The following is a 27,477-nucleotide window of genomic DNA, read 5'->3' as shown; positions in this document are numbered from 1 at the left end:
TAAGGAGTAATAGGGCTAAACACATATTTTTAGAGGTTGTTAGTTGATGGATAAATGATTAATTTTGGTTACATTTTTTAGAATAAATAGATATGGGTTGCACTGTATAACACCTCAGATTCTTTATAATGTTTAAATTTTATGGTTCTATTATTACTATGCACTTCTACAGATGCCTGAATATATTATTTCAAAAACCCTCTCAATTCTTCAAAAATAAAGTGTTTTTTCTCTTTAAAAATTGTCAAGAAAATTGATGGAGATTTCCTTAATGATATTAAGAATCACATTGGAGAGCAGACTCTCCAAAAATGGGACTGAATTATCAGAAAGGTAATGATATTACTAGACACAACATGAATTACTCCAAATAGCCATCAAAAAAACATTTAGTAAGCACTTTAGCCTTGTATACACAATGTAAATGCAACACCTTGTGGTCTCTTTGTAAAAAGAGATGATCATTGACATATTGTGAAAGGAGAAAAGTAGTTTTAAGAAATAAGTAGAAGAATGCATTAAAATAACAGCCACATAAAGGCTAGCAAAACACAGAATGTACATTTGTATGTTTATATGAGCAGATAAACAAAGTAAATGCCTTTAAAATGAAGCTATAAGGAAAATAGAAGCAAGATTGCATTATTTCTCTGCAGAATAAGAGACACATGATTAATTGTACTGTGAAAAATACCCAATGGGTGACAGATATTTATTGCTGAAATTATGACATGAAGTTTTATGTACAAAATTTCAGGTTATCAGTATGCATAACTGGGATAGCCAAGAGAAATAGGCAATGAGTTCATTACAGAGTTAAATAGAAGAGTGTGCTGTATTAATTTCAAGAAATTGCAAAGTTCTTTCAATGCTCTTAAATTTCTTCAAGATAGAAAGGTCTAACTCTTTAATACCAATATTGTACCAATGTTATAGTATGGCTATTAGACATGAAAAATAGTCTCTGAAGAACTTGATGTGAATATCACACAGAGTTGAATGGAGAGGCACATTTTGGTTATACCATATGTGGAATATGAGGACCTTTGAAGAAGTAAGAGGTATATTCAAGGAAGTATCTGGTAGGAAGAGAATCCCAGAAACCATCTGGATTAGTGAGCAGGAAAAAATGCTATGGAAACCTTGATGTCCTAACTTTCTTGCAGATACTATCTTCCCTTTTCCTCCTCTTGGTTGGATACAGACATTCCCATCTCCATCTTCACTCCTCTAGGAGGGTACTCCAAATTTTCATTCCACTTTAGCTCTCAGGCTTTATCACTCTTTTCTCAAAGGTAGTGAGTTGGACTTCTACAGTACACCAATCCTTTTGCCAGATTTATTATGGTTTTCAAAAACCTTAGAGGAATTCAGAATCTACTGTCCTTCTGATACCATGGAGAATCATTTGGCTTTAGAATCTTCTCTGTCACTATTATTCCATAGTCTTAATCATTGCCATTTAACCTTATAATGGATCTTAATAATGCATCTTAAAAAGGATTTGAGTCTTGAGAGCTACCACAATAGTGGGTTTAAGATTGTTGGGCCCTTGCATCCTCCCTGCAGCTAAGCACATGCACATACATGTATTCTACCCCCACTCCCATGCCCCAATTAGTATGCAAGCTCCTTGCAAGCAGAAGCCATCTTCTTCTTTTTGTATTTCTAGTACATAGCATAATGGTTGTTCATAGTAAGCACTAAATAGTAAATGAGTGTGTTTTTAAATAATTTTTTATTATTTAATTTGGTGCTATTCTTTTTTGTTTTGTTTTGTTTTGTTTTGTTTTTTGCAGGGCAGTTGGGGTTAAGTGACTTGCCCAGGGTCACATAGCTAGTACGTGTCAAGTGTCTGAGGCCAGATCTGAACTCAGGTCCTCCTGAAACCAGGGCCGGTGCTTTATCCACTGCGCCATCTAGCTGCCCCAGTGCTATTCTTTTTAAAAGTAGAATATCAATTAACATGCAATAAATGATCTTTCATTTCATCATTTATTCAAGATAATATGAGCTGTTCGTATGATAAGGATGCAATATGAAAAGTGTCCAGACTAAGTACTTCACTGGTATCCTTGCAATGCCATTAGAAAGCAAGGAAATCCTACTAACACTTTGGCAGCAATGGTCAATACATAATCTTTTTTGATGTAGGAAAAAATTCCAAATCAATGGGATCACATTAGTATTTGAGATTACCAATGAAATCTATGCAATCTCTAAGATTAAGGGCATCACTTATAACAAATTCTGGATTTATAGGATAGGAGGAATATGAGAGGAAGTTAAATTATGAGAAACAGGGTTAGTTTGCAATACTCAACAATTTTAGTGAGAGGTAAGAAAATAGAGTGCTAGTTGGTAGAAATCTGGTACTGGTGTTGGTTGGTTATATCTTAATTTTCATGGTGACTTTTAATTTTAGAAGTATCTTTATTCTTGCAGAATGCAATAAAATGTTTTCCTCTATGAACATTAAATTCTTATCAATTGAAAAGCTTGTTCACTAAAATATTATATCAGAGATGGTCCTTAATCTGAACCTTGAAAGACCATAGGGATTCCAAGAGTTAGAGGTAATGCAAAAGGTACTGTTTTGTCAAAGGCATGTAGGTGAGAGATAGAATGTCATGTACAGGTAACAATATGAACATAAACTAAGATGGATTATAGAATGTGTGTCTTTGGCTTAGGACTTGTTTCAGTGTGAGGGAGGCATCAAATTGGCATAAGTCTGAGCTAACTGGGGAAGTTGGAGGGGTAGAAATGACCAAGAGAGAAAGCAGAAAGCAGGAGGTTTACTTGTCAGAGACATAGAGGAGGTGGAGGAAAGGACTTGAAAGGTCACTCTCAGAGTCAGCCCACTGTGGGCTAAGCATTCCATTTGTTTTAGGACTCCTTTATTTTAGGTATGTGGATGGGGATAACAATCTTGGCTGAGGAGTAGTGCTGTATAATTAGGGAACCATGCTAGATATAGAGGTGAGAACTTTCCACTTATTCATGGTTCTGGTAGGCTGATAGTAACAGATTTTGGTTAAGCTGGTTTTCAGGGAAGAAGGGAAGCCAGAGGGTCAACTGGACTCCAGAGGCCACTGAGACCATTCTCTAGAAGTTTCTTCTATCTTTGTCTTAAGGAAGCAGGAAAGGGAATAATGTACTGAAACCTGGAAAAGTAGACTGGAGACAAATTGTGATGCGCTTTTAAGTGTCAGGTGTTGCTACTTCATAAAGGAAATGGTATTGTGAGAATTGTGTTTTAGAAACTTCATTTTTGCAGATCTGGGGAAGATGGCTTGAAGAGAGAACATAGGATCATAGATTTATAGTCAGAAAATTGATATTGTCCAAGTCCCTTATTGTACAAAAAAGTATACTGAATCCAACTGGGGTTGTTAATTGTTCACGGTCATACAAGTGGTGAGAGAATTATATAAAAGGGAAGAATAGATATGAGAAAAGCTTAAGGAGGTGGAATTGACAAGATTTAGCAAATAATTGAATGTCATAGTGAGGCTAAGTGAAGAGTTTCCAAATAAGAATATTGACCTGGGTAACAAATGAAAATGGTATAACTGGTATTCTCAATAGAAACATTAAAAAAAACAAACTATAGATTTCAGAGTTCCTTCCATGATAACCTCTCATCTTGGATTATCATGAAGGGAAAATGGCCCTAGAGTCAGTTAAAATTCTGTTTCTGACACTTAATAGTTATGAAATTATAGGAAAATTATCTCAATTCTTTAAGCCTCAGTTTTTCATCTATAAAAAGAGACACAATGACACCTTTATTACCAATCTAATATGATTGTGATAATTAAAAGGGGATAAGTATTTTGTAAGCCTTGAAATACCATATATATAATACCATATATATAAATGTGGGCTCATCTTTTTTTTTTTTTACCAAATCCTTCCTATAAAATTCTTATAAACATTATTTAGTTTTCTAAATCCCAATGATTCTTTAAAAATAGGTCCTTTCAATCAATGCTCTTGACTCTGTAACTTAATGTTTAAATAAATTATCCCTAGGATAAAAATTGCATTATTCTGGGGGCAGCTAAGTGGTGCAATGTATAGAGCACTGGCCCTGGAGTCAGGAGTACCTGAGTTCAAATCTGGTCTCAGACACTTAACACTTACTAGCTGTGTGACCCTGGGCAAGTCACTTAACCCCAATTGTCTCACTTAAAAAAAAGTTCATTATTCTTACCACACAACATAAATAGTAATATGCTTTTGATAGATTGAGTATAGATTACTCAACAAAGGATTCACTTTAAAAGTCAATTTACTGGAATGAGAGGAGCCAAATAGTCAAAAATAAAGAGGAGGGATTGTGAGAAATGGGTAATTGTCTCCTCTCAATGTGGATATAACAGTCTGTCAGTCATACTCCCCTGACCTGTTTGTAGGACAAAGGTCTCAGATCCCCTCCTCCCCCTCAGGTTAGCAAGGTCACATGGTTCAAGGAGCCCTGGTCTCAATTAGGTCCTCTCCAGAGTTCTGTCCATATAAGGAAGTATAAGGTCCACTCCTGAGTTATGCCCATACAAGGAAGAGGGGTGGGAATACTGCGTTCCGATTAGCTAGTTTTTGCGAGTAGATTGTAACCCTGACCAGTGATGAAAAAGGGGAAGGTCCATTCGCATTAGGGACTAGGGTATAAAACAGGGTCTGCGAGCCCCCTTTCTGGACACCCACTAGCTGCACACTAGCGTGCCTCCTTCTCATGAGAAGAAAATAAAGCCTTTGTCACCTTGAAAAAAAAAGTCAATTTACTAGGGGCAGCAAGGTGGTGCATTGGATAGAGCACTGACTCTGGAGTCAGGAGTACCTGAGTTCAAATCCGGCCTCAGACGCCTGACACTTACTAGCTGTGTGACCTTGGGCAAGTCACTTAACCCCAATTGCCTCACTTAAAAAAATAAAAAAAGTCAATTTACTAATCAGGTAGCCTTCATGAAATAGGATTTTTAGATGCAAATTATTTTAAATTCAATTTGAATTTTTCATGATATTGGTGAGTATTCTGAATGTGTTACAATTTTTTTTTTCCAAGAAATGTTTCTAATGGTAGAATATGCCAAACAAACTTCTTTTTCTGCATCTAGAAATATCATCCTGTTATGATAGACTGTTTTAGTCTTTGTTCACTTTTTACAGAAAAAAATCATCTTTAATTATAAGCTAAGAAGAAGCATTTTTTTCACTGATAACAAGCATTTTGCAAACATGCCTTGCACAGTGCTTCTACACACATGTCCTTTATTCATGTATGGAACCCCTTATTCCTTCATCTTGATTCATCCCATAGCACTTCAAAACCAGGCCCCTTAACTACTCCAGAACACCTTTTCTGACTAACCTTATAAAACTCTCATCAATCTTATCCTTTCCATTCCATCTCCTAACTACCCCCACCTCCCCAGTACTTATGAACACATTTGTACTGAAGGCAAAATCTCATTACATTGAACTCCACACGACAGGTAGTTTGTTTTGTTGAAATGGAATTTATTTGTAGTGAATACATTTCCGAAAATCACATTTCTAGTGTGCAGAAAGCTACTGCCCAGTGACTTGTCACAGTTTAAATTAACCAGTGAACAGTAGAAGTCAAAACACCATAGACCAGAATTGGCAACTTATTTTGACTTAAATGAGAATAGATACAATTTATGTAGCACCTACTATGTGCAAGGCACTGTGCTAAGCACTTTATAAATGTTATCTAAGCTGACCCTCACAGCAACCCTGGGTGGTAGGTGCTATTAGGTTCAATTATGATTCCAATATTTAAGTTGAGGAAACTGAGATAGGCAAGTTAAATGATTTGTGCAGGGTCACACAGGGAGTAATTGTCAGAGGACTGATTTAAGTTCACGTTTTCTTCAATACAGGATCAGTCATCTATTTTGTTCCACCTAGCTTCCTTTGTTAAATGCTATTACCTAAATCATGTCAGCTAGCTACTGAGAGATGAAGTGTTGATAAGGGTAAAGTTAGAAAGGGGATGAAACCATATATCAGTTAGAGGTGGGAAGAAATAAGAGAAAATAAGTGGTAGGCTATAATAGAGTGCACCGATCATTCTTTCAGTTACTTCTTGTTGATTTCTCTTGTGTGTTGGTGAAACAATGTATGTTATCTTTTGAGATGTTTCAGATAGGAATGGCTTGTGATAATTGATATAATAATACTCTTAAGTATAGGAAGAAATCAGGATATAGATATTCTATTTCTCTTTTTCCCCTCTTCTTTAGGTCTATTCTTTCATAAGTAATATTTACTCCCTGCTAATAGCACACAGTAGTGTCTTGTTAAGGTGAAAACTATCACTGTGCTGGAAAGAGAATTTCTCACAAGAACAGGAAAGTCCTTATATTGTGGACTGGCACTAAGTTAGTCCATTAGGGCAGTATTTATAGTGGAAACACCACTGAAGCAGAGATAGGGTTTGCCACTGATTAACTGGTCAGCTGTGGACAAGTGATTTAAATTCCTAGATATGTGAATTTCCTGTTATGTAAAAGAGCGATAATAACATTTACACTACATTACCAACATACCTAACAGGACACTTGTAAGAAAAATCCTAAGCCACAAACCTATCTGTGATGGACCCTTTGCTTTCTCTTTATCTCTCTCTTGTCCCTGAGCCGAGAACAGATGTGGCATTTGACTGATCATATAATTAAGATGAGATTGAGTCACCAATTTTATTCCTTCCAGTGAGATAGAGGACCACCAGGCTTATCACCTACCCTGCCTCTACACCCTGAAGCCTCATGGTATTAATATGTAATAAAAATTAAGGATTCCTGGGCCTTCCCATTTGCATCACTTATGTACCCTTAAAACATCTATGTCTTTCCATCTGATCCATTTCTTGAATGTGGCATTTTCTCCAAATGGAGAATAACAAACCTCCTTCATTGAAAACAGAGAGTCTCCATTTTTATATTTGTTATCACCTACACCTAAAACAACAGTGCTTGTCATAAGTGTTTAATAAGTACTTTTTTATTCATCCATTGGTATTTAAATATGAACTGATCAAGTGGTGCCTTTGTTCTGGTGGAATTATTACTTTTACTATTACTTTGCAAAAATGGGATCTGTTTAGGTTTAGTTGAAGCACAAACATATTCTAAAAGTTATCTGTAAAAATCCTCCTTTCAAATACCAGTTGTGTTTGGAAGAATTCATTGGCATTTGGCTTCAATTTAGAGAAAACTTCTTACCTACCAAGGTGGCGATGGAAAATCTATTGATTATCTAATAAGAAGTTATCTAATAGAACAATGCTGTTAATGTCTTCTGGGTTGATCCAGTCAAAGTTTACTGCCTATAGCTTTTTCTCTGCACAAAAATCCATTGACTGAAATTTGAAATTGAAAAGAAGACTATTTCAAAGGGCTGTAATGGGGGAAAAATAGTATATTGTTGAATTGCAGTTAGAGCAGTTTCCAAGATAAATATTAGCAGAGGCATAGAAAATGCTGCAGTACTATTCTTATGTATATTAGAGTAGCAATGAGAGAGTAATTACCTTATACAAACCTAAGGACATTGCTTGAAAAAGAAGCATGACCTGCAGGAGCATACTAATGGCAGAATGAAATCACAAGGCAGCATTATTGTCCTGTTGATTGAACAAACCATCAATAATGTTGAGGTCAGTTTTTACACGAATGTAGTATAAAGGAAGTGTTGTGATAGTTTTACTATTTTTTCCTCTCTATGCTTTTTTTTTCTGGCATTTATTCTCCAGGCCCATGACTTGTACTCCTGAGCCCATGGAGGTTTTAGTTGTTAAAAAAAGTTAGATGATCCAAGAGAATAGTATTATTGTTGTCTCTTTCACTACCACACCAGATATAACTAAATATTTAATCATGCTTCTTGACCTAAAAGATCTGATCCCTACTTTTACTGTTCTACTTGGGCAGGTGGCTGGTGCAGTTGATGCAGCATCAGATCTAGTCAGGAAGACTCATTTTCATGACTTGAAATCTGGCTTCAAACACTTGCTATCTGTGTGACCCTGGGTTTAAACTTAACCTTGTTTGCCTGAGTTCCTTATCTGTAAGATGAGCTCAAGAAGGAAATGGCAAATTGCTCCAGTATCTTGGCCAGCAACAACAACAACAACAAAAATAGTCTCAAACAGTCAGACATGACTGAACCAATTGAACAAGAATAATAAATTCTAGCTAGTTTAACTGCAATGGTGTATGGATAGACTAGGCCTTACTGACCTGAAGAAACTATGGAAATGAGAAAATTCTTTCTTGTAACAAAGTATGATTTTTTTCCCAGAACAGCTTGACTGTTTGTACTACGTACTGAAATCAATCATCCATTAACATTTTACCACTTTCTCACAATGTCCCAACAATCTGCACCCTCCCCCAGCTATTGTGCTTCACTGATTACTTGTATACTTCCATTATCATGCCTAATTTTATAACTCCATTAATCTCTCAACTTTGTACACATCTATTAATCTTTTCAAAAAGTTTCATTTTTTTTCTTCATAGTGAAAAAATATTACATTTTACACAATTCAATGAGAAGTATTCCCTTCTATGCAGACAATTCTCTTTCTTGTGGCCACAAGTAATAAAGCCCTATTTTGATTAAGGTATAAATTGCTATACTCTGGCTTATTTCTGTGATAGCACAAGACAAAATATCCCACCCTCTCCTCTCCTTACCTCTCCTTGCCTCTCTTTTCCCCTTCTCTCCTCTGCCCCTGTCCTTCCCCCCACCACAATCTCCACCCATTTTCCCTCCACCATATAAATGTTTCTGCCTCCTCTGGCATATCCTTGCTCAAAGCATTCTACATATTTCAGGATCTATTTATTAAGAGGTTGGGCGAGCTTGCAAACTAGTAAAGTATTCTAACTTATAGAATTTGTAACAACCACAAGATTAAGGCTTCATTTACTAGAATTCACTGGTTTTCATTTTCTGGTTCAACCTCCCTTTCATAATCAGAAGAATTCTGGCTATATTCTTCTTTGATGCTGGACTGGAAGGAGGAATTACTTCTGTTTCTCTTTTGTCTTCATAACTTGTCCTATCTGTTATATTTTTACAATGCTTTTTGAGTATACATAGTATACCTGGCCTCCTCTAGGATCCATTTTAATAGCAAGTATACTTCATCTTCTACCATCCTTCTCTCTAAGATTCAACAAATTAATTTATATTCTAAATTTGTATGACATTTCATTACCTTGTGTAGTCACTTGATAGTAAGTCAGCTGTTTGCTGATGGAAGCCCTATGTACATCATTAGTTTGTTTTGTTTTTTCTAACAATTGATTCACAGTGGTTGAGCTTTTATGTATACTTATTTTCATCACTGAAAATCCATTCTTCCACCAATACTCCCATCAAAAATACCTTCCCTAAATATGTCAGGATTCAGTTGTTTGAATCGTATGCTGATATTTTTCTCAGGCATCTAGGTGGTACAGTGGATAGTCAGGAAGATCCAAGTTTGTAAATTCAAATGTGACCTTAGACACTTACTAACTGTCTGACTCTGGGCAGGTCACTTAGTGTGCTTTGCCTCAGTTTTTTCTTCTGTAAAATGAGCTGGAGAAGGAAATAGCAAACCACTCCAGAATCTTTGCCAAGAAAACCCCAAATGGGGTCATGGAGAGGTAGACATGAGGAAACAACATATTTTTTCATCATTATGCTTTCTTTTAGATTTGAACTGATTTTTATTTTTGTTTTAAACAAATTAGTTTGACTTTACACAAGAGTTGATTCCAGAATGACTCACACATTAGTCACAAGTCATTTCCAATCTCTTAAAATGTAGTTAATTTCACTTTTTTTTTGGGGGGGGGTATTATATAATGTGGTACTAGACATGGTCAGACCATTCTACTTCTTTATCTGAAAGTATTGACATACTGATATAAGGCTTCTGTGCAGTCTGCAATTCTCATTGTTTCTTTAGTTCCTTATTCCTGATCCATACTTTCCTAAGTGTATTTTTTTAAATGTTAACTTAATTTCACATTTCCATTGAAGTCACTGCATATCAAAGTATATGGACTCAAAGCATATTAGAATTGTGCAAAGAATGCAATTTTATTGTAAACTGAAAAATGGGTCAAGCAAAAAATAAAATGGATAATTGGGTTTTTTAATAAGTGTATTTTATTATTTTCCAGTTACATGTAGAGATAGTTTTCAACATTTTACAAGATTTCAAGTTTCAAATTTTTCTCCCTCCCTTCCCTCCCTCCTCCCCTACCCTAGAGAGCAGGTAATCTGATATAGGTTTTACACACACACACACACAAACACACACACACACACATATATATGTATATATGTATATGTGTATGTATATATATATAAATATGTATATACATATATATATAAAACATCAAACATATTTCTGCATTAGTCATGTTATAAGAGAAGAATCAGAGGAAAAAGGAAAAACCTCAAAAAAGAAAAACAACAGCAGCAAAAACAAAAGAAATAGTATGCTTCAATTGGGATCCAGAATCCACAGTTCTTTTTCTTTTTCTGCATTTGGAGAGCCTTTTCCATCATGAGTCCTTTGGAACTTTCTTGTACCATTGTATTGGTGAAAAGAATCTAGTCTATCACAGTTGATCAACACACAATGTTGATGATACTGTGTACAATGTTCTTCTGGTTCTGCTCATCTCACTCATCATAAGTTCATGCAAGTCCTTCCAGAATTCTCTGAACTCCTCCGGTTCATTGTTTCTTACAGCAAAATAGAATTCCATTACATTCATATGCCACAACTTGTCCAGCCATTCCCCAATTGATGGGCAGCCCCATAATTTCCAATTCCTTGCCACCACAAAAAAGCAGCTATAAATATTTTTGTACATGTGGGCCCTTTTCCCTTTTTTATGATCTCTTTGTGAAAATGACCCAAAAGTGATATTCCTGGGTCAAAGGGTATGCACAGCATTATAGCCCTTTGGGCATAATTCCAAATTGCTCTCCAGAATGGTTGGCTTAGTTCACAGGTCCACCAACAGTGTATTATTGTTCCAATTTTCCTCAGCTTCTCCAATATTTATTATTTTCCTTTTTTTGTCATATTAGCCAAACTGATAGGTGTCCAGTGGTACCTCAGGGCTGTTTTAATTTGCATCTCTCTAATCAATATTGATTTAGAGCATTTTTTTATATGGCAATAGATAGCTTTGATTTCTTCATCAGAAAACTGCCTATTCATATCCTTTGACCATTTCTCAATTGAGGAATGACTTGGATTCTTATAAATTTGATTTAGTTACTGATATATTTTAGAAATGAGGCCTTTATCAGAAGTACTGGCCATAAAAATTGTTTCCCAGGTTTCTGCATCCCTTATAATTTTGGAAGCATTGCTTCTGTTTATACAAAAACCTTTTAATTTAATGTAATCGAAATCATCCATTTAGCATTTCATAATATCCTCTATCTCTTGTTTGGTCATCAACTGTTCTCCTTTCCAAAGATCTGAAACGTAGACTATTCCTTCCTCTCCTAATTTACCTATACTATCACCTCTTATGTCTAAGTCATGTACCCTAAAATGGATAATTCTTAAAACACCTCTCCTTTAGATGCTTATAACCTAGCTATGTGAATATAATCATGTCAGCTTTGTTCTTACTACATTACAAGTTTCTAGGGGACAATTGTCAAAATGATTACTGGTTGTTTTCAGTAGCTTTCAGCATATCTATTGACATTTGCATATAATGTTCTTTAGCACAGTATTTTTTTAATCAAAAGAGTTTCTGCTAAGAATATATAAAATTGTTGACCTTGTCTTTATGGAAATATGTGTATAACAGTGGGACTGTTGCGGTCTAGCAGCATATTATTTTCTTCCTCTTCTTTGTGTTACATGAATGTGATAAGATGATCCCTTAAGAACCCTTGCAGCACTAACTGATAAGATTCTATGACCCTGAAATGGCAATTTTTTTGCTTAGAAGTTTCATTTTTCCTAACAAAATCTAGAAAAAAAACAAAGGCTTGTCCCATCTTACAACTCTTTTGTTTTTTTTTAAGTTAAGGGAAAAATTTCCAAATCTCTTCTCATGCCCAGATAAAACATTTTATGAAATGTCAAATGTATATTGAGTAGCAGCTATTTTGGGATGGTACATTTAGCTCTGGGGAGGTTTGTGTTTTCCTGATATACGTTAAGTATTTAGCTAGTTATTCACAGAGGAACTGAAAATGATTAAGGAAGTGTAAACTTTAGGAATCACTATGAATACTCCCTAAATAAATCTCTTTATAAGGATATAACTGATTGTAATTTTATTTTTACTCATGATACTATTAAAAGCCTTGCAGATTTGTTCCTATAGCAACTTAGCAAACTATACTCTGGGTTCAAATCTTGATTCTACTACTAAGTATTTGCTCATCTTTATTTGAACATAGGGATGATCAAAATTCATAAGTAAATGAAAGCAAAATGCTGCTAAATTATGTGTAAGTTTATGGTCCTTTATTTGTAGGAGAGAGCAGAATCTCATATCCTTGCTTTGAGATAGAGATAGGGTAGAAGGAACAAAGAACAAAATTGGAGTCCTTTTAGTGAACGCACATATATTCTTCCTCTTTTTCTCCCTATTCTCAATTTATGTTTTGAAGATACTTTGCATATCAGTTACATTTCTTCAGATACAATTATTGTTACGTCGCTAGATGGACCAGTGGATAGGGCATGTGACCTGGATTTAGGAAGACAAGGTAAAATCCATCCTCAGAGTGTAACCCTGAATAAGTTACTTAACAATTTTTTTTATCTCAGTTTAAAATGAGGTAATAATAGTACATACTTCACAGTGTTGTTGTTGGAATAAAATGTGTTAACATATGTAAACCACTTTGCAAACCTTAAAGTGATATATAAATGTAGCTCTTATCACCACTGGTTTCCACTCATACCCCAGCCCTTTTCTCTCATCATATATATGATAAATTAATATACCTGTATAATATATAAACATATTGTTATGCATATATGTGTGTATAATTAGTTCGATACACTTGTCTTAAGAACAAAATTATATTTAAATTGGAAAAAAAATGGCTAAATATAAAATAAGGGTACACATACTCCTCACCTATACTTACATACATATATACATGAACAGACACATAAATAATTGCCAATTTGAAAATATGTAGTTATCAATCAATAGGAAAAATTACTGACTTTGATCCAGTATTTTGTATTTTTCAATAAAGGATGAAATGAATGAAAACATAAGAAAGGAGAGAATGGAAACCCAGCTACCTATTGAGTATTTCAGGTGGACATTGTTCTTCTGGAAAAAAAAAAAGTCTATCCAGTGAACCAGTAGCTGGGTTACTAGCTAGAAATCACTGGTCCATTTGGAGTCTGGACAAGAACATAATATACATTAAGATGTCCAACAACTAATTATTTAGTATGCAATAAAATAATTATGTTTGAATATAGTTTTAATAAAATATCAAGATAATATTCTTAGTTTGTGATACTTGAAATTTTACCTAAATCTTCCATAGACATTAACACTATTTTTGTAGGACAGTATGTTGTAATTGAAGAATCATCACCTTTTTTTTCTATATGACATAACAAACTACATGATGAATTAAGTTGTGTGATATATGATAGATGATAGAAAATGAAAGAAAGAAAAAGAGAAAGATAAAGGGAGGAAGGAAGGAATGAAGGAAGAAATATTGCTAGAAATTGTCATGTGTTAACATAAACTTTGTTCTTAAATATTTGACAAGTTACATAAGCCATCTCTGATTCATTCCTTTCCAGTATATTTTTTACTATTAAAACAAGAGTTTTCCTTAAATGTAATCTGATCATATTTAAGACCACTGCTCAAAATCCTTCATTGATTTCTTGCATACTGAGTAAAATTTCATTTCTTACCTTTCCCTTCCAGTATCTCTGCAATATATGACCAGTCTTATCTTTTTTAGCCTAGCTGGGATTTTATCTCTTTCATTGTTTCTGCCATTTGAATCCCTCATTATTTCATGAATATGCCCCACCATGTATGGCCCACCTTTGCTCCTTATCCCTGAAATGCCCTACTCCTAGTAACTGAAATGTTACTTGTCATAATTCAAATCTCATTCTTCTATGAAGCTTTCCCTGATCTCCTCAGCCTCCATTTAGGATCCTCTATTTATTCTCTAATTTTTATACTTGTTTCTATGTCCAATTCATAACAAGTTTTTCTGCTTTGAGAGGGCAGAGATATTTAGTTTATCTTTTCTCTTTATTGTATGTAGGGTCATGGTGGTTTTCTAATTGTACTTGGGTCTCAAAAGGAGCTTTTGCATAAATTTGAATGCATCTTTATGCAAGAACCTTTCTTTCAGAGGCTTTCCCCTTTCAGTAAGGGCCTATATACAATTTTGTGTAACTGGCTTTTCCCCTCATGTGACAAATGATATTTAAGAATCTTACTTTGTGATGCTACCATGTATATTATGAAAAACTACTCTTATAAGCACACAGTTCAGGGCAGAGCCAATATGGCAGAGAAAAGACATTAAACACACAGAGCTCCTGACACAATTAACCCCCAAAACATCTAGAAAATAACCCATGGAGCAGCAAAAGCCACAAAAAGATGGCCAAGATTATTTCCCACCCAAAGACAGCTTAAAGGAGGCCATGCTGGGCTGCAAGAAGATTCAAACCCCGTGAAAGCACTGACACAGTCCCCAGGCTGCCTGCACTAGAAAAACTTACCCCCAAACCTCTGAATAAGTTGCAGCACCAGCATCTTGTGGAACTAATCTTAAAGTCTAATAAAAAGGCTAAATGGATGGCCAGGGGGTTGGAAAATACAGGGGTGACTGTGGGACCTAAGGAGGAATTTGGCTATCCCATCCCAGATCTATCGGCTTGGGGGCAGCTAGGTGGCACAGTGGATAAAGCACCGGCTCTGGATTCAGGAGGAGCTGATTTCAAATCTGGCCTCAGACACGTGACACTTACTAGCTGTGTGACTCTGGGCAAGTCACTTAACCCCCATTGCCCTGCAAAAAAACAAAAACAAAAACAGATCTATCAGCTTCTACATTAAAGGATCAGAGGGAACAGAATATTATATTCCAGAGGGCAAAGGTCCTAAGACTACAGCCAAAAATCTCCTACCCAGCAAAACTGCGTATAATCTTTCAGGAGAAAAAATTAAACTTCAATGAAAAAGAGGACTTTTAGGCATTTGTCTTGAAAATACAAGAACCTAGAATAGCATAAAAAGGTAAACATGAAAAAGAGATCATGAGGGATATTAAAAGAGTAAACTGTTTACATTCCTCCATGGAAAGATAATACTTCTAATTCATAAGAACTTTCTCAGTATTAGGGCAGCTAAAAGGAATAGACTTAGAGAGAGGACACAGATCTGAACTGAATATGAAGGGATGATATTTGTAAAGCATTTATTTTTTGTTTATCCTTGTTCTTTGAGGGGAAGGCAGGGTGGGGTGGTTTGTGTCGGGATGGATTTAGGCTTGGGGCCTCCTGGGTCCAGGGCTGGTGCTTTGTCCACTGTGCTATCTAGCTAACCCATGATGACATCTTTGGAATAAAGTGAAGGTAAAGTGAAGGAGTAAGAGGAATACACTGAAAGAAAGGGAAAGGGAGAGGCAGACTTTGGAAAAGTAGTTCACATAAAAGAAATAAGAAAATGATTATGGAGGGGAGTGGAAGAGGGGAAAGGAGTGGGGGAGTGAGTGAACCTTACTATCATCAGAATTGGCTCAAAAAGGGAATAACATACATACTCAAGTGGGTATAATAATATATTTTGCCCTGTGGGAAAGTGGGAGGGGAAGGAGATAAGGTGGGGGGGGGGGTTGGAGAGGGTGGGAGGAGAAGGAAGGAAGGGCAGATTGGGGGAGGGGAGAAGTAAAAAGCAAAACACTTTTGAGGAAGGTGAAGATGTTCTGCATAACTGCACATTTATGACTTATATTGAATTGCTTTATTTCATAGGGAGGGCTGAGGAGGGAGGGAGAAAGAAAATTTAGAACACAGAATTAACTCAAAGACCAAAATCTCATCAGCATTGGCTCAAGAAGAGAATTACATACACACCCAATTGGGAGGAGTAATTTATATAACCCTGCAGGAAAGTAGGAGGGGAAGAGGATAAGGAGGAAAAGATGAAAGAAGGGAGGGAAGAGTGGGGGAGGGGGCAGGCAGAAGGAAACTGTGCTGGGAGAAATGGGACAAAAGAACATAAAAAATAGAGTAAATATCATGAGAAGGGAATAGGATGGAGGGAAATAGTTAAGATGATTGATTATAATGTCAAAATGTATGGTACCTAATTTGCTGGGCTATTGTGAAGAAAATTCTTCATCAAGTTTAAGGTTCTATATAAACATTTTGATGAACAGGATGCTATCAGAAAAACATGTAAAGACCTAGATGAACTGAAGCAGAGTAAAATGTACTGTATACAAAAGAACAGCAATAGTGTAAGATGATCTGCCGGGAAGCACGTGGTTATTTTCAGCAATGCAATGATACAATATAACTCTGAAGGACTTATGGAAATTGAAATCCATCTACAGAGAAAGAACTGATGGTATCTAAAAACACAGTGAAGCATTTTTTTTGATAGTTCCTTATTCTGAAATTTTGTTTTTGTCTGTTATCTCTCACACCATGGCTAATGTGGAAATGTTTTCCATGACCACTCACATATAACTTATATTGAATTGCTTGAGTTTGGGGGGTTGGGGGTGAAAAGGGAAGGAGGAGGAGAAGTTGGAACATAAAGTTTTTAAAAATTGATGTAAAAATTTGTTTGTACATGTAATTTGGAAAATAAAATTCTAAACATAAAAAAAAAACAAAACCTAAGTACACAGTTCAAAAAAATCCAAGAGGAAAAGTTCTAATTTTGAAATAAAACTTGTATCAGAGCCCAGGAAACAACAACAAAAAAAAAGATACCCTCTGATGAACAGTCCTTTCATTGAAGACTTATTTAAAAACATTCTTGCACCAGATAAGCTTTCCAGGGGGTGCTTCAACTTGCAATTCTAAAGTAAGAAAATTCCTCTTATAATTATGCCATGCTCCTATCATGTGGTAGTGGTATTGCTTCCTGTCAGGGTGCCTTCTGGGGCTCTGTTTAAAGATGCTCCTCAAGGCCTTTGCTGGAGAAAACCATCTGGCCATCATCATTCCATGCCAGAGAATCCTTAGTTTGTCAGTAGATTCAATTCTATTTCACAGCTCTAATGAAATTCCTGCCAATAAAGTTTCACTCTGAAGCAGCCCTCATTTGCTTTGGTTTATCCTAATCTGTACCTTCTGCAAAGTTTGCCTACAGAATAGGAATATATGTGCCTGCAGGTAGATCTTAGTTACTGACTATGTGTCCAGGCATATAGTTTTCAAAATGTGATTGGCCTGTCTTCTTCTAACTGCTAATATTGTATATCTTTCATCAGAATGGATGTTCACCATTGATTTTGAAAAAGTAAAGTATAAGAAAAAAATAAGAAAGTATTACAGTATTTCTCTAAATCATTAATTCCCCTAAAATATTATTTTGAGCAGTTTGTCGAATAGTTCAAGTTCTGCTAAGTTAAGAGTTATTAATGTTTCTGTGTCTGTATGTGTGACATGAACCTATTTAGTGGTAGATGAATGCCTATAGATAACTTCTCAGAATATAATTTAAAATGTATACAATAAAATATGGACAGTCTCAAAGGAAATATGTATATTCAAACATAGTAATCATTTTTTGAATTTCATGAATCCTAGGTTAAGAAGCCATGCTTAAGCTGCTACAAACCTTCATCCCTTGTTGTTTTTCCTTCATTCTCAAAGAGGGTCATCACATATGGGTGATGCCATCACTTGCACTGAATTTTATTTAAGTGTGGGTGGGCTATGCAAAGTCACCAACCTCACTCTCTCAAAGCCATCTAAGTCCAGTGGCAAGATATGCATCAGGATGACTAGAAATGGCCCCAGGTCTTTAAGGTAATTGGGGTTAAGTGACTTGCCTAGGATCACATAGCTAGTAAGTGTGTGAGGTAAGATTTGAATTCAGGTATTCTCAATTTCAGGGCCACTGCTTTATCCAGTGTACTACCTAGCTGCCCCACATTCATCCTTAAAGTAAAGGCAATTAGTAGCGTGAGACAGTACATTCCTTGAAATAAAAACAAGTTAGAAAAAATATTTGCTATCAAAAATATAAAGGGAAAATGAGAAAAATGCAGAAGAAAAGAGAAAAATTGCAAGAAGTTATAGATGTGTCTAGAAAAGGTAACAAAAGAAAGAAAAGGAAATTTGAATGAATGTAAACAAAAAGCTTACCGTGTCAAGAGTTAGTCAATAAACATTTATTAAGTGCCTACTACATACCAGGCATTGTACTGTGTTGGGGATACAATGAAAAATAAAAGACAGTATTTGCCATCAAGGAGTTCACAGTGTAATGGGGGAGACAAAATGCAAACATTATGTACAAATTACATACAGGATAAATGAAATAATCAACAGAAAGAAGATATTAGAATCAAGAGAGATCTGGAAAATCTTCCTGAATAAGGCACTGTGCTAAGCACTTTTACTTTTTTTTTAATGCAAAGCACTTTCTTATCTCATTTGACCAGCACAAAAAACCTAGATGGTAGGTGCTATCATTATTACGATTTTAGAGCAGAGGTGCCTAAGTGATTTACAGAGGGTCACACCGCTAGTAAGTATGTGAGGCCATATTTGAACTGAGGTCTTCTTGACTCCAGGCACAATACTTTATCAACTGTGGAACCAGTTGTCTCTGATCCTGAAAAGTACACTTAGAAGGTGCACTCATGTAGATGGGAAAAGAACGAGGAAAGAGTGGTATTGTGAAAACCTAGAGAGAAGAGATTGCCAAGGAGAAGATAGTGGTTGGCAATGTCTAAATCTGTAGTGGAATAAAGAAGGATGAGGATTGAAAAACGGTATTGTTAGTCCTACTTTTCTTCCTGGTCACATAGTTTCCACAGTGGGCTGGTGTGCTGGAAACATCTGTCAGTAGATGCCATCATATCTCAAATCCCATAGAGATATCTAGATTTTTTCCCCCAGAAAGGCAGAAGCACTTGCCTGAGAACCAGAAACATTCTTCTCCTTGGATTTTATTGCTTTCTTCCCAAGAATCTTGGCTACTAAGGCCCATAGACTCTCAGTCCCATCTAGCAAGCTATTTAAAACAGAGAATAGGGCTCTCCCAGCTGGCTAATGTCCTTAAACTTAACCTTTCCTTGAAAAAAAAACTGCTCTAGTGGTTTGTGTCCCTTCATAAAAGACCTAACCCTATCTTATAGATTTTACAGATACTGTTGATTTGGCCAGTATTTATCCAATACTTTGTGTTACCTCAGTTTTCCAACCTTAATTCTCTTTAATTCTCTGATTTGAATAAACAGAGAGAAAGCCATAGATACATGTTTAGCTCAGATGACCAGATCTTTTGTTTCTTTTCCCTGCATAACTCTATTACCAACTTTTTTTTTCAATGTAGATATAGCAAGTAGAAAGGTACAGAGAGACTTGGGGGACATCTCAGTATTTTATTTTGTCCTAATTCTACCAACTATGTAATTATAATTCTTTAGCTAAGTATCATATGCAGGTTGAGGCTTCATATTGATGTTCTGTTCTCTTGTATCATTAAAACTTTTCAACATTTTATTCATTTTATGTGATAATATGGAAGCATATTTTAATATGTCCTCCTCCCTGTCCTGGGACTGCCACCCAAAACTGTAACCTGGAACTGAGTATGGGCAAAACAATAGAGTCCTGCCTCGGTGCTCGTAAAGAGACCCCTGTAATCTCCTTCTGGCCAACTCTTCTACCCCCTTCTGTGTGCTAAGATTTCCAGAAGCAGTTGCTGCTGCTGATGATTCAGAGGTTCCAAGGCCTGTACCTGTTTTGCTGGGGCTGGGTGTATCAACCACTTATAATTCACCTTTTGTTCATCTAGTATCTTTTGCACTAGATGTTACAGAAAGATTGTAAATAAGTCAAAAAACTTGTTTTTTATTTTCTGGAGCCACTATATAAATAACACACTGCAATCTTGTGTACATGTAATTGTATATGGATGTCTTACAGCTGTTATTTCAAGAAACCAAGAAGGCCCAGGAGAGATGGGGAAAGCAGTGCGGATTCCTAAAGATGACCAGGAGAAAATGAAAGAGCTGTTTAAAATCAACCAATTTAACCTAATGGCCAGTGATTTGATTGCACTTAACAGAAGTCTCCCGGATGTAAGATTAGAAGGGTAAGTTGAAAATGTGTTTCCGAATCATATCTATTCAATACTCAACACACTATAGACTATTTTAATATTCTGAGACAATATTATAGTGAACAGTTAATGCCATTTCATTTTCATAACCTCTTCTTTCAGAATATCTCTGAAACATAATGGAAATATTTGGTGTGAAGCATAAATGATTGACAAAAGTATACTGTAGTTACACTGGTTCTGCAAATGTGTATGATTTGCAAAAAACACAGACTACACTTGTTTGGGAGACTTTCATGGGCCCTTTGTATGTTGTTTTATCTTGTTTTGCTTTTTTGAGAGAAGACTGCCTATTCTGGGAAATTTATTTGTCAGCATTGGAAGGTCTGTTTCCTTTTGCTATGAAAAACAACCAGCTTAGCTATTCCAATATAAAAATAACCTATGACCTATGCAATTCTGTATGTTTTTTTTTTAATTTCTATCTATTATGATTACCAGTAACTGGCTAAGCAATTTGCCCAGCTATCTATAATGAGAACACTCAGTTATCAGGCAGTGGTGTGGGAATATGTACATGAAATTAATAATTTTAAATGAAAAATGCACTTATAAAATTAAAATTGTGTTTGATTAGTTGGAAAAATGTTTTCTAGATAGAAGAATATATTGTGAAATGATCATAATAAAACCTACACTATTTTAATTATTGGGAAAATCTGAAATGTCAAACATCAGAAAGAATACTTAAAAGCTCCAGCAAAAATTACATAATTTAGATGAATGTTTATATTTCTTTAATCATAATTATTATAAATCATTTGGTTCCAAATGCTATTTATTAGTCTGTGCTAAGAATTATATATGTTTTCATTTTGTGTCTGTGAAGAAATGTCTGTAAATGTGATTTCAAAAGGGTAGAGAAATTCATAGGAGAAATTTCCCTCTACAAGTTAAGATCAGCAGACGTTATGCAATTTAAAATTTTAGGGGCTTTCTGTTTGGTACTAAGACATTTAGGGAGAGCAAGGATATATCAGACCTGGACATGAACTCATTCTGAATATGTGGTTAGTCCTTAATCCCCATTCTATAGTGCATTACACAAGTTATTTTATTATAAATTAGACCAAAATGAATCTCCAAATAGCAAGCTATCCATATCTAATGGAGAAAGGCAGACTATATTAATATCATAAATTCTAAGGTAGAAGTGCCCTTTGATATTATATAGTCCAACCAAATTTTTTCAGAGCTAATAAACTGCAAAATGAGGAGTTTGGAATAAAAATTTCAACATTGTGCAACTGTACAATCTTTCTGCAAATAAAATTTCAATTATGCAAAAAATCCCTTTCAATAACCTTTGATTTAAATATTTTACTCTTAGGCCTATAACACAGAGAGGTCACTGACAGGAAAGAAATACCCATATACACCAGAATTAGAAAGTAAGTGGATGCCCAAATATTGGGGAATGGCTAAGCAAAATTATGGTTCATAAATGTCATGGAATATTACCTTGATATGAGAAATGACAAATGACAAATACAGAGAAACATGAAAAGATTTATGCTATCTGAAGCCAAGTGAAGTAAACAGAGCCAAGAAAACAATATATGCAAATATCACAGGAATATGAATGGAAAGAAAAACTTAATAATCTAAAGTGAATATAGCACAATTACAAACAAAAAACATCACTCCAAAGAAGAGATTTAATATGATAGCTCTACCCCATCTTGTTGGGAGATTTCGAAGGTCTACCATTTTGGTACATTTCACATATTTTAGACTTTTTGAATATATTGTTCAGTTTTAGTGATTTCTTCTTCTACTCCTCCTCCTCTTCTTCTTCCTACATCCCCTTCCGTCCCTCCCTTCCTTCTTTCCTTCCTTCCTTTATTTTTTATAAAGTTATTTCTTGTTATAAAATGGTTCTCTTTTTGGGAGGGAAGTTATACTTGGAGACATTCTAATGATCCAAAATTTCCAAACTATATCAATAATTTTTTATGAAAATCGTGTCTCTTGTCAGATTTGAAAGATTAGTAAGTAAATGGATATATGTGAAAACAGATACAATATGTTACTTGTTCAAAAATTAATAGACATGCATTACTGGAAATAATATACATTTTATTTCTTTTAGAAAAATAGAAATCTACTTGGCAGAATTGTTTTAAAAATATGGCTTTGGGTTTTTTGTTTTGTTGTATTTATTTTGCTCTCGGTCCAGGATTTCTGGAAATCTTCCTGTTGTGTAGATATATTTTCCACTGCTACAGATCAGTAACTTATTCATATCTTAGAGTATCAGTGAGCTGTCTTCAGAGTTTAAGTGACTTGTTTGCTGTTACATACCTAGTATGTGTCAGAAACAGCATTTAAGTTTACTAATAGTAATTTTCTTTTAAGGTTAAAAGGTCAGATGATGTATTACCAGCAAAGAATATCATTCTAAAAGTTATACAATATTGGGGGATAACTGTGTTTTATTTTGTTTTTTAATTGATTTTAGAGCACTAGGTAATTTTGTAATGAATATCTAAAGCATAAAATTTAAAAGCATTTTAAAATAAGTTGAGCTAAAAACAAGTAATTAAAATAATACTAGAAACCAACATATTCCTATTTGCTCTTTATGTTTTTATTCTAATTCCTTTGGGATGATGATGCTTCAATGAGAAATAGAAGTAAATCCCTGATCAGTTTGTTTGGCTTGAGAACACAGGGTTACTAACATCTTAGAAATATGAAACACCATCCAGGACACTGAAATAAAGTTTATAATTTGGATTAATTTTACTGGTAATAAATAAATGTTTCATTATCAAAACCAATGAGTGGCTAGGAACTAATGTAACAAGAATACACCTGGATGTTATAATGAAATGCTATTTTGTTCAGACTTATTATAATGTTGTATTTTGTTTTGTTTGCTCTTGTCAATGTTGTGATATGTTCCTCTTGATTTAATGTAAACAATCTAGAGAATAATCCTTTCTGTCATTGGCATTACTCAGAGAAAGACCTGCTTTTTATTTCCATATTTTAAAGTAGACATGGAGAAAATAAAGCACATACTTAGATGAGCAAGATACAACGAGTCAAAAAAATGCTTGGATTAATGTATTCCTAGGGAAAGAGAACTACAGAGCTTCATTTTTCACAATATTTCAAAAAATAATCCATTGTACTGTCTAAGCATTTTATCTGCAAAACACTAAACACCTGGTTTAACTGAATATTTCACTTATTTTATCAAATTAGATGATCTCGTGCCACATTTTTGTCTTAATATCTACCTTCAAATATTTAAAGATAGTTTGAAAAATGGCACTAATTTGTTCATCTCTATATTTCCTGAGAAAAGAACAGAAGGAAGAAGCAAATTTCACATAGAAATGTCAGATACAGACAAGAGAAGAATTGCTGGGTTTAGCAACATCAAGTATTTCTAATGAAATAATGATATTCTTTGCTTAGTTTGAGTGTAGCCCTGATTAGAAGCTGGAAACTATTCTACATTGCCACTAAAGGTCATCTTCTTTTGTTGTTTAGTCTTTTTTTTTTTCCCCACTTGTGTCCAAAGTCTCTGTGACCACATTTGGGATTTTCTTGACAGAGATCCTGGAATTATTTGCTATTTCTTTCTCCAGCTCATTTTAGATGAGGAGTCTGAGGCAAGCAGGGTTAAATGACTTCCCCAGGTTCACACAGCTAATAAGTGTGTGAGGTCAGATTTGCATTGAGGAAGAGAGGTCTTCCTGACTCCAGGCCCCAGGTCCCCCTCTGCTGTGCCACCTAGCTGCGCAATATAATCCTATATAAATACAGAATTATACTCCTAGGCCACAGTGATATTCAACAACTCAAGATTCCATTTGGAAATATGCATTTATTTCAGTGTGCAAAATGGGGGACCCTTGAGTGTTATTGTGGACATTTGCAGAAAAACTCTTTACTTTCATTTCTGGCTCAAAATTAGGGCTTTCAGTGTATTTTTCTTGTAACATTTGTAAATCATTTAGAATACAGCTTTATTGGCTTTTACAACAATAGTAGAGCCTCAAATGACTGAAATGAGAAAGAAGGTTAAAATTACAAAAGCAAAATGATGTTTGAAATGTTAATTTTTGTGACTCAAATCAATTTTTTCCTCAATAGCACGGACTTCAAAAAACCCCTCAAACAAAAACCACAGTATCATGATCAAATTGGGGTTTGGTCATATATATGATGCTTTGAACTTAGCCTACTGAATAGAACAAATGGAGTGGAATAATCCCCTGCCCTCTTGGTGTTTATAACAGAAGATCAAGAAAAAGCAAAACATCACCAAAAAAGCACATATGGACTCAGAAGTAATGATACAAATATCGAGCAACTTTTATAAAAATAATTGGTAAATGTATGCATTGTTAAAATGATGGCAGCAACATTTGCAAATATTGGTCCTCCTGACTTTCCAGAAAGTCATTTGGAAATAGTTTTTCTCACTTATAGGTAAGTAATTGACTGGGGAAATGGGCTGCCCCAAATCCTACTCAATTGAATTCAATTGAAGGGACTTAAATAATATTGAACACTGTTCAAACCCATGTCTGTTTTTATTGGTCCTCCTTTGAGTTTTTACAATTGTACAAACCAAAAACTCCCTCAACAACCCTTGTAAAAATAAATTATTATACCTCATTGGGATATGACCCCAAAAAACCCCTCTTGATTGAGCATGCTGCTTTATATATTTGTCTCCCCAGTGTTCATTCCTGAACTAATTCAATTAGAATGTTGTTGAATGAAAGCATTACCTGCTGGGAAGCACCTAAAGAAATATTTAAGCTCTGTTGGCTACACTTTCATTACTATAAAATAAGAAGACTAGCAAGCCTTTGAGTCACTAAATCTATGAATAATAGGTGCTGTAAATCTAAGGAGATATAGAGTTCCTTTCACTTGTTGCCTCCCAGACTAAGCAGATGATCTAGATTCCACGAGCCAAATTATATTCCATTCTTAATTCCAGTTTTTTATTATCTATAGTTCATGAAAGATGTACACAAAAATCAACCAGAGATAGACATGGAGACACAGAGATAACCATGTTAAATAATGTAGTACTTTTATTTTCCTTAAAAGTATTTTATTATTTTCCAGTTACATGTAGTTACATTTGTTTTCATAAGATTTCTAGTTTCAACTTTTTTCTCCCTCCCTCTGCACCCTTTCCCCTTCCCGCAGTACAGCAAGCAACACGATATGTGGACAATAACACTAAATGTATTTCTGCATTAGTCATGCTGTGTAACAAGAATCAAAACAAAAATGAAAAACCTCAAAAAAGAAAAACAAAAGAAAATAGAGATAGTATAGTTCAATCTGCATCTAGATTCCATAGTTGTTGGTTTTTTTCTGGATTTGGAGAGCATTTTCCATCATAAGTCCTTTGGAACTACTTTGGACCATTGTATTGCTGAAGAGAGTCAAGTCTATCATGGTTAATCAACACACAATGCTGTTGATACTGTGTACAATCTTTTCTTGGTTCTGCTCATTTCACTCGGCATCAATTCATGTAAGTCCTTGTTGGTTTCTCTGAAATCTGCCTGCTCATCATTTCTTACAGCACAATAGAATTCCATTACATTCATATTCCACAACTTGTTCAGCCATTCCCCAATTAATGGGCATTCCCTCAATTTCCAATTCCTTGCCACCACAAAAAAGAAGAGCTATAAATATTTTTGTACATGTGGGTCCTTTTCCATTTTTGATGATCTCTTTGGAAAAAAGACCTAATAGTGTTATTGTTGGGTCAAAGGATATGCAGAGCTTTATAGCCATTTGGGCATAGTTCCAAATTACACTCCAGAATGGTTGGATCAGTTCACAGCTCCATCAACAATGCGTTAGTGTTCCAATTTTTCCACAACATTTCCAAGATTTATTATTTTCCTTTTTTGTCATGTTAGCCAATCTGATAGGTGTGAGGTGGTAGCTCAGAGTTGTTTTCATTTGCATTTCTCTCATCAATAGTGATTTAGAGCATTTGTTCATATGGCAATAGATATCTTTGATTTCTTCATCAGAACACTGCCTGTTCATATCCTTTGACTATTTCTCAATTGAGGAATGACTTGGATTCTTATAAATTTGATTTAGTTCCTGATATATTTTAGAAATGAGGCCTTTGTCAGAAATACTGACTATAAAAATTGTTTCCCAGCTTTCAGATGCATTGCTTCAGTTTGTAGAAGAACTTTTTAATTTGATGTTATCAAAATAATCCATTTTGTATTTTATAATATTCTATATCTCTTGTTTAGACATAAACTGTTCTCCTTTCCATAAATCTGAAAGGAAAACCATTCCTTCCTTTCTTAATTTACCCATGGTATCACCTTTTCGTGTCTAAATCATGTACCCATTATGACCTTATTTTAGTATAAGGTGTAAGATGTTGGTCTATTCCTGGTTTCAGCCATACCAATCTCCAGTTTTCCCAGCAGTTTCTGTCAAATATTGAGTTCCTATCCCAGAAGCTGGAGTGCTTGGATTTATCAAACAATAGGTTACTAAAATCATATACTACTGTGACTCCTTTGCCTAAACTATTCCATTCATCCACCACTCTATTTCTTAGCAAGTACCAAATAATTATGATGACTATATCTTGATAGTAAACCTTCAGATTTGGTACAGTTGGCCAAATTCCTGTGCATTTTATTTGTTCTATGATATTATTGGCCTTTTGTTTTTCCAGATTAATTTTATTATTATTGTTTCTAACTCTAAAAATAATTTTAGGTAGTCTGATTGGTATGGAACTGAATAAGTAAATTAATTTAGATAGAATTATCATTTTTATTATATTATCTCTGCCTATTTATGAGCAATTGATATTTTTCAAATTATTTTTATCTGATTTGATTTGTGTGAAAAGTGTTTTGTAATTGTGTTCATAGGTTTCCTGAGTTTGTTTTGGCAAGTAGATTCCCAAGTATTTTATATTGTCTACCATTACTTTAAATGGAATTTCTTTTTCTATCTATTGCTGGACTTTGTTGGTCATGTATAGAAATGCTGATGATTTATGTGGATTTATTTTATATCCTACAACTTTGCTATGGTAGTT

At 34.8% G+C, this 27,477-nt stretch overlaps 1 protein-coding gene across 4 annotated transcripts in view; it reads left to right on the top strand.

Moving 5' to 3' along the window:
- The window catches only part of GALNT13 (polypeptide N-acetylgalactosaminyltransferase 13), an 815,643-nt gene that overhangs the window by 356,451 nt on the left and 431,715 nt on the right, over positions 1 to 27,477 (top strand). For all 4 annotated transcript variants that reach the window (XM_043997002.1, XM_043997000.1, XM_043996999.1 and 1 more), the window contains exon 3: positions 20,204 to 20,372. In XM_043997002.1, coding sequence (XP_043852937.1) covers positions 20,204 to 20,372 — 169 coding nt within the window. The remainder of the gene's footprint in view (positions 1 to 20,203; positions 20,373 to 27,477) is intronic.

The sequence above is a fragment of the Dromiciops gliroides genome, chromosome 3, assembly GCF_019393635.1.
Source record: "Dromiciops gliroides isolate mDroGli1 chromosome 3, mDroGli1.pri, whole genome shotgun sequence".
NCBI lineage: Eukaryota > Metazoa > Chordata > Mammalia > Microbiotheria > Microbiotheriidae > Dromiciops > Dromiciops gliroides.
The sequence above is the reverse complement of the archived record's forward strand: the minus strand, read 5'-3'. Positions and strand labels throughout refer to the sequence as shown.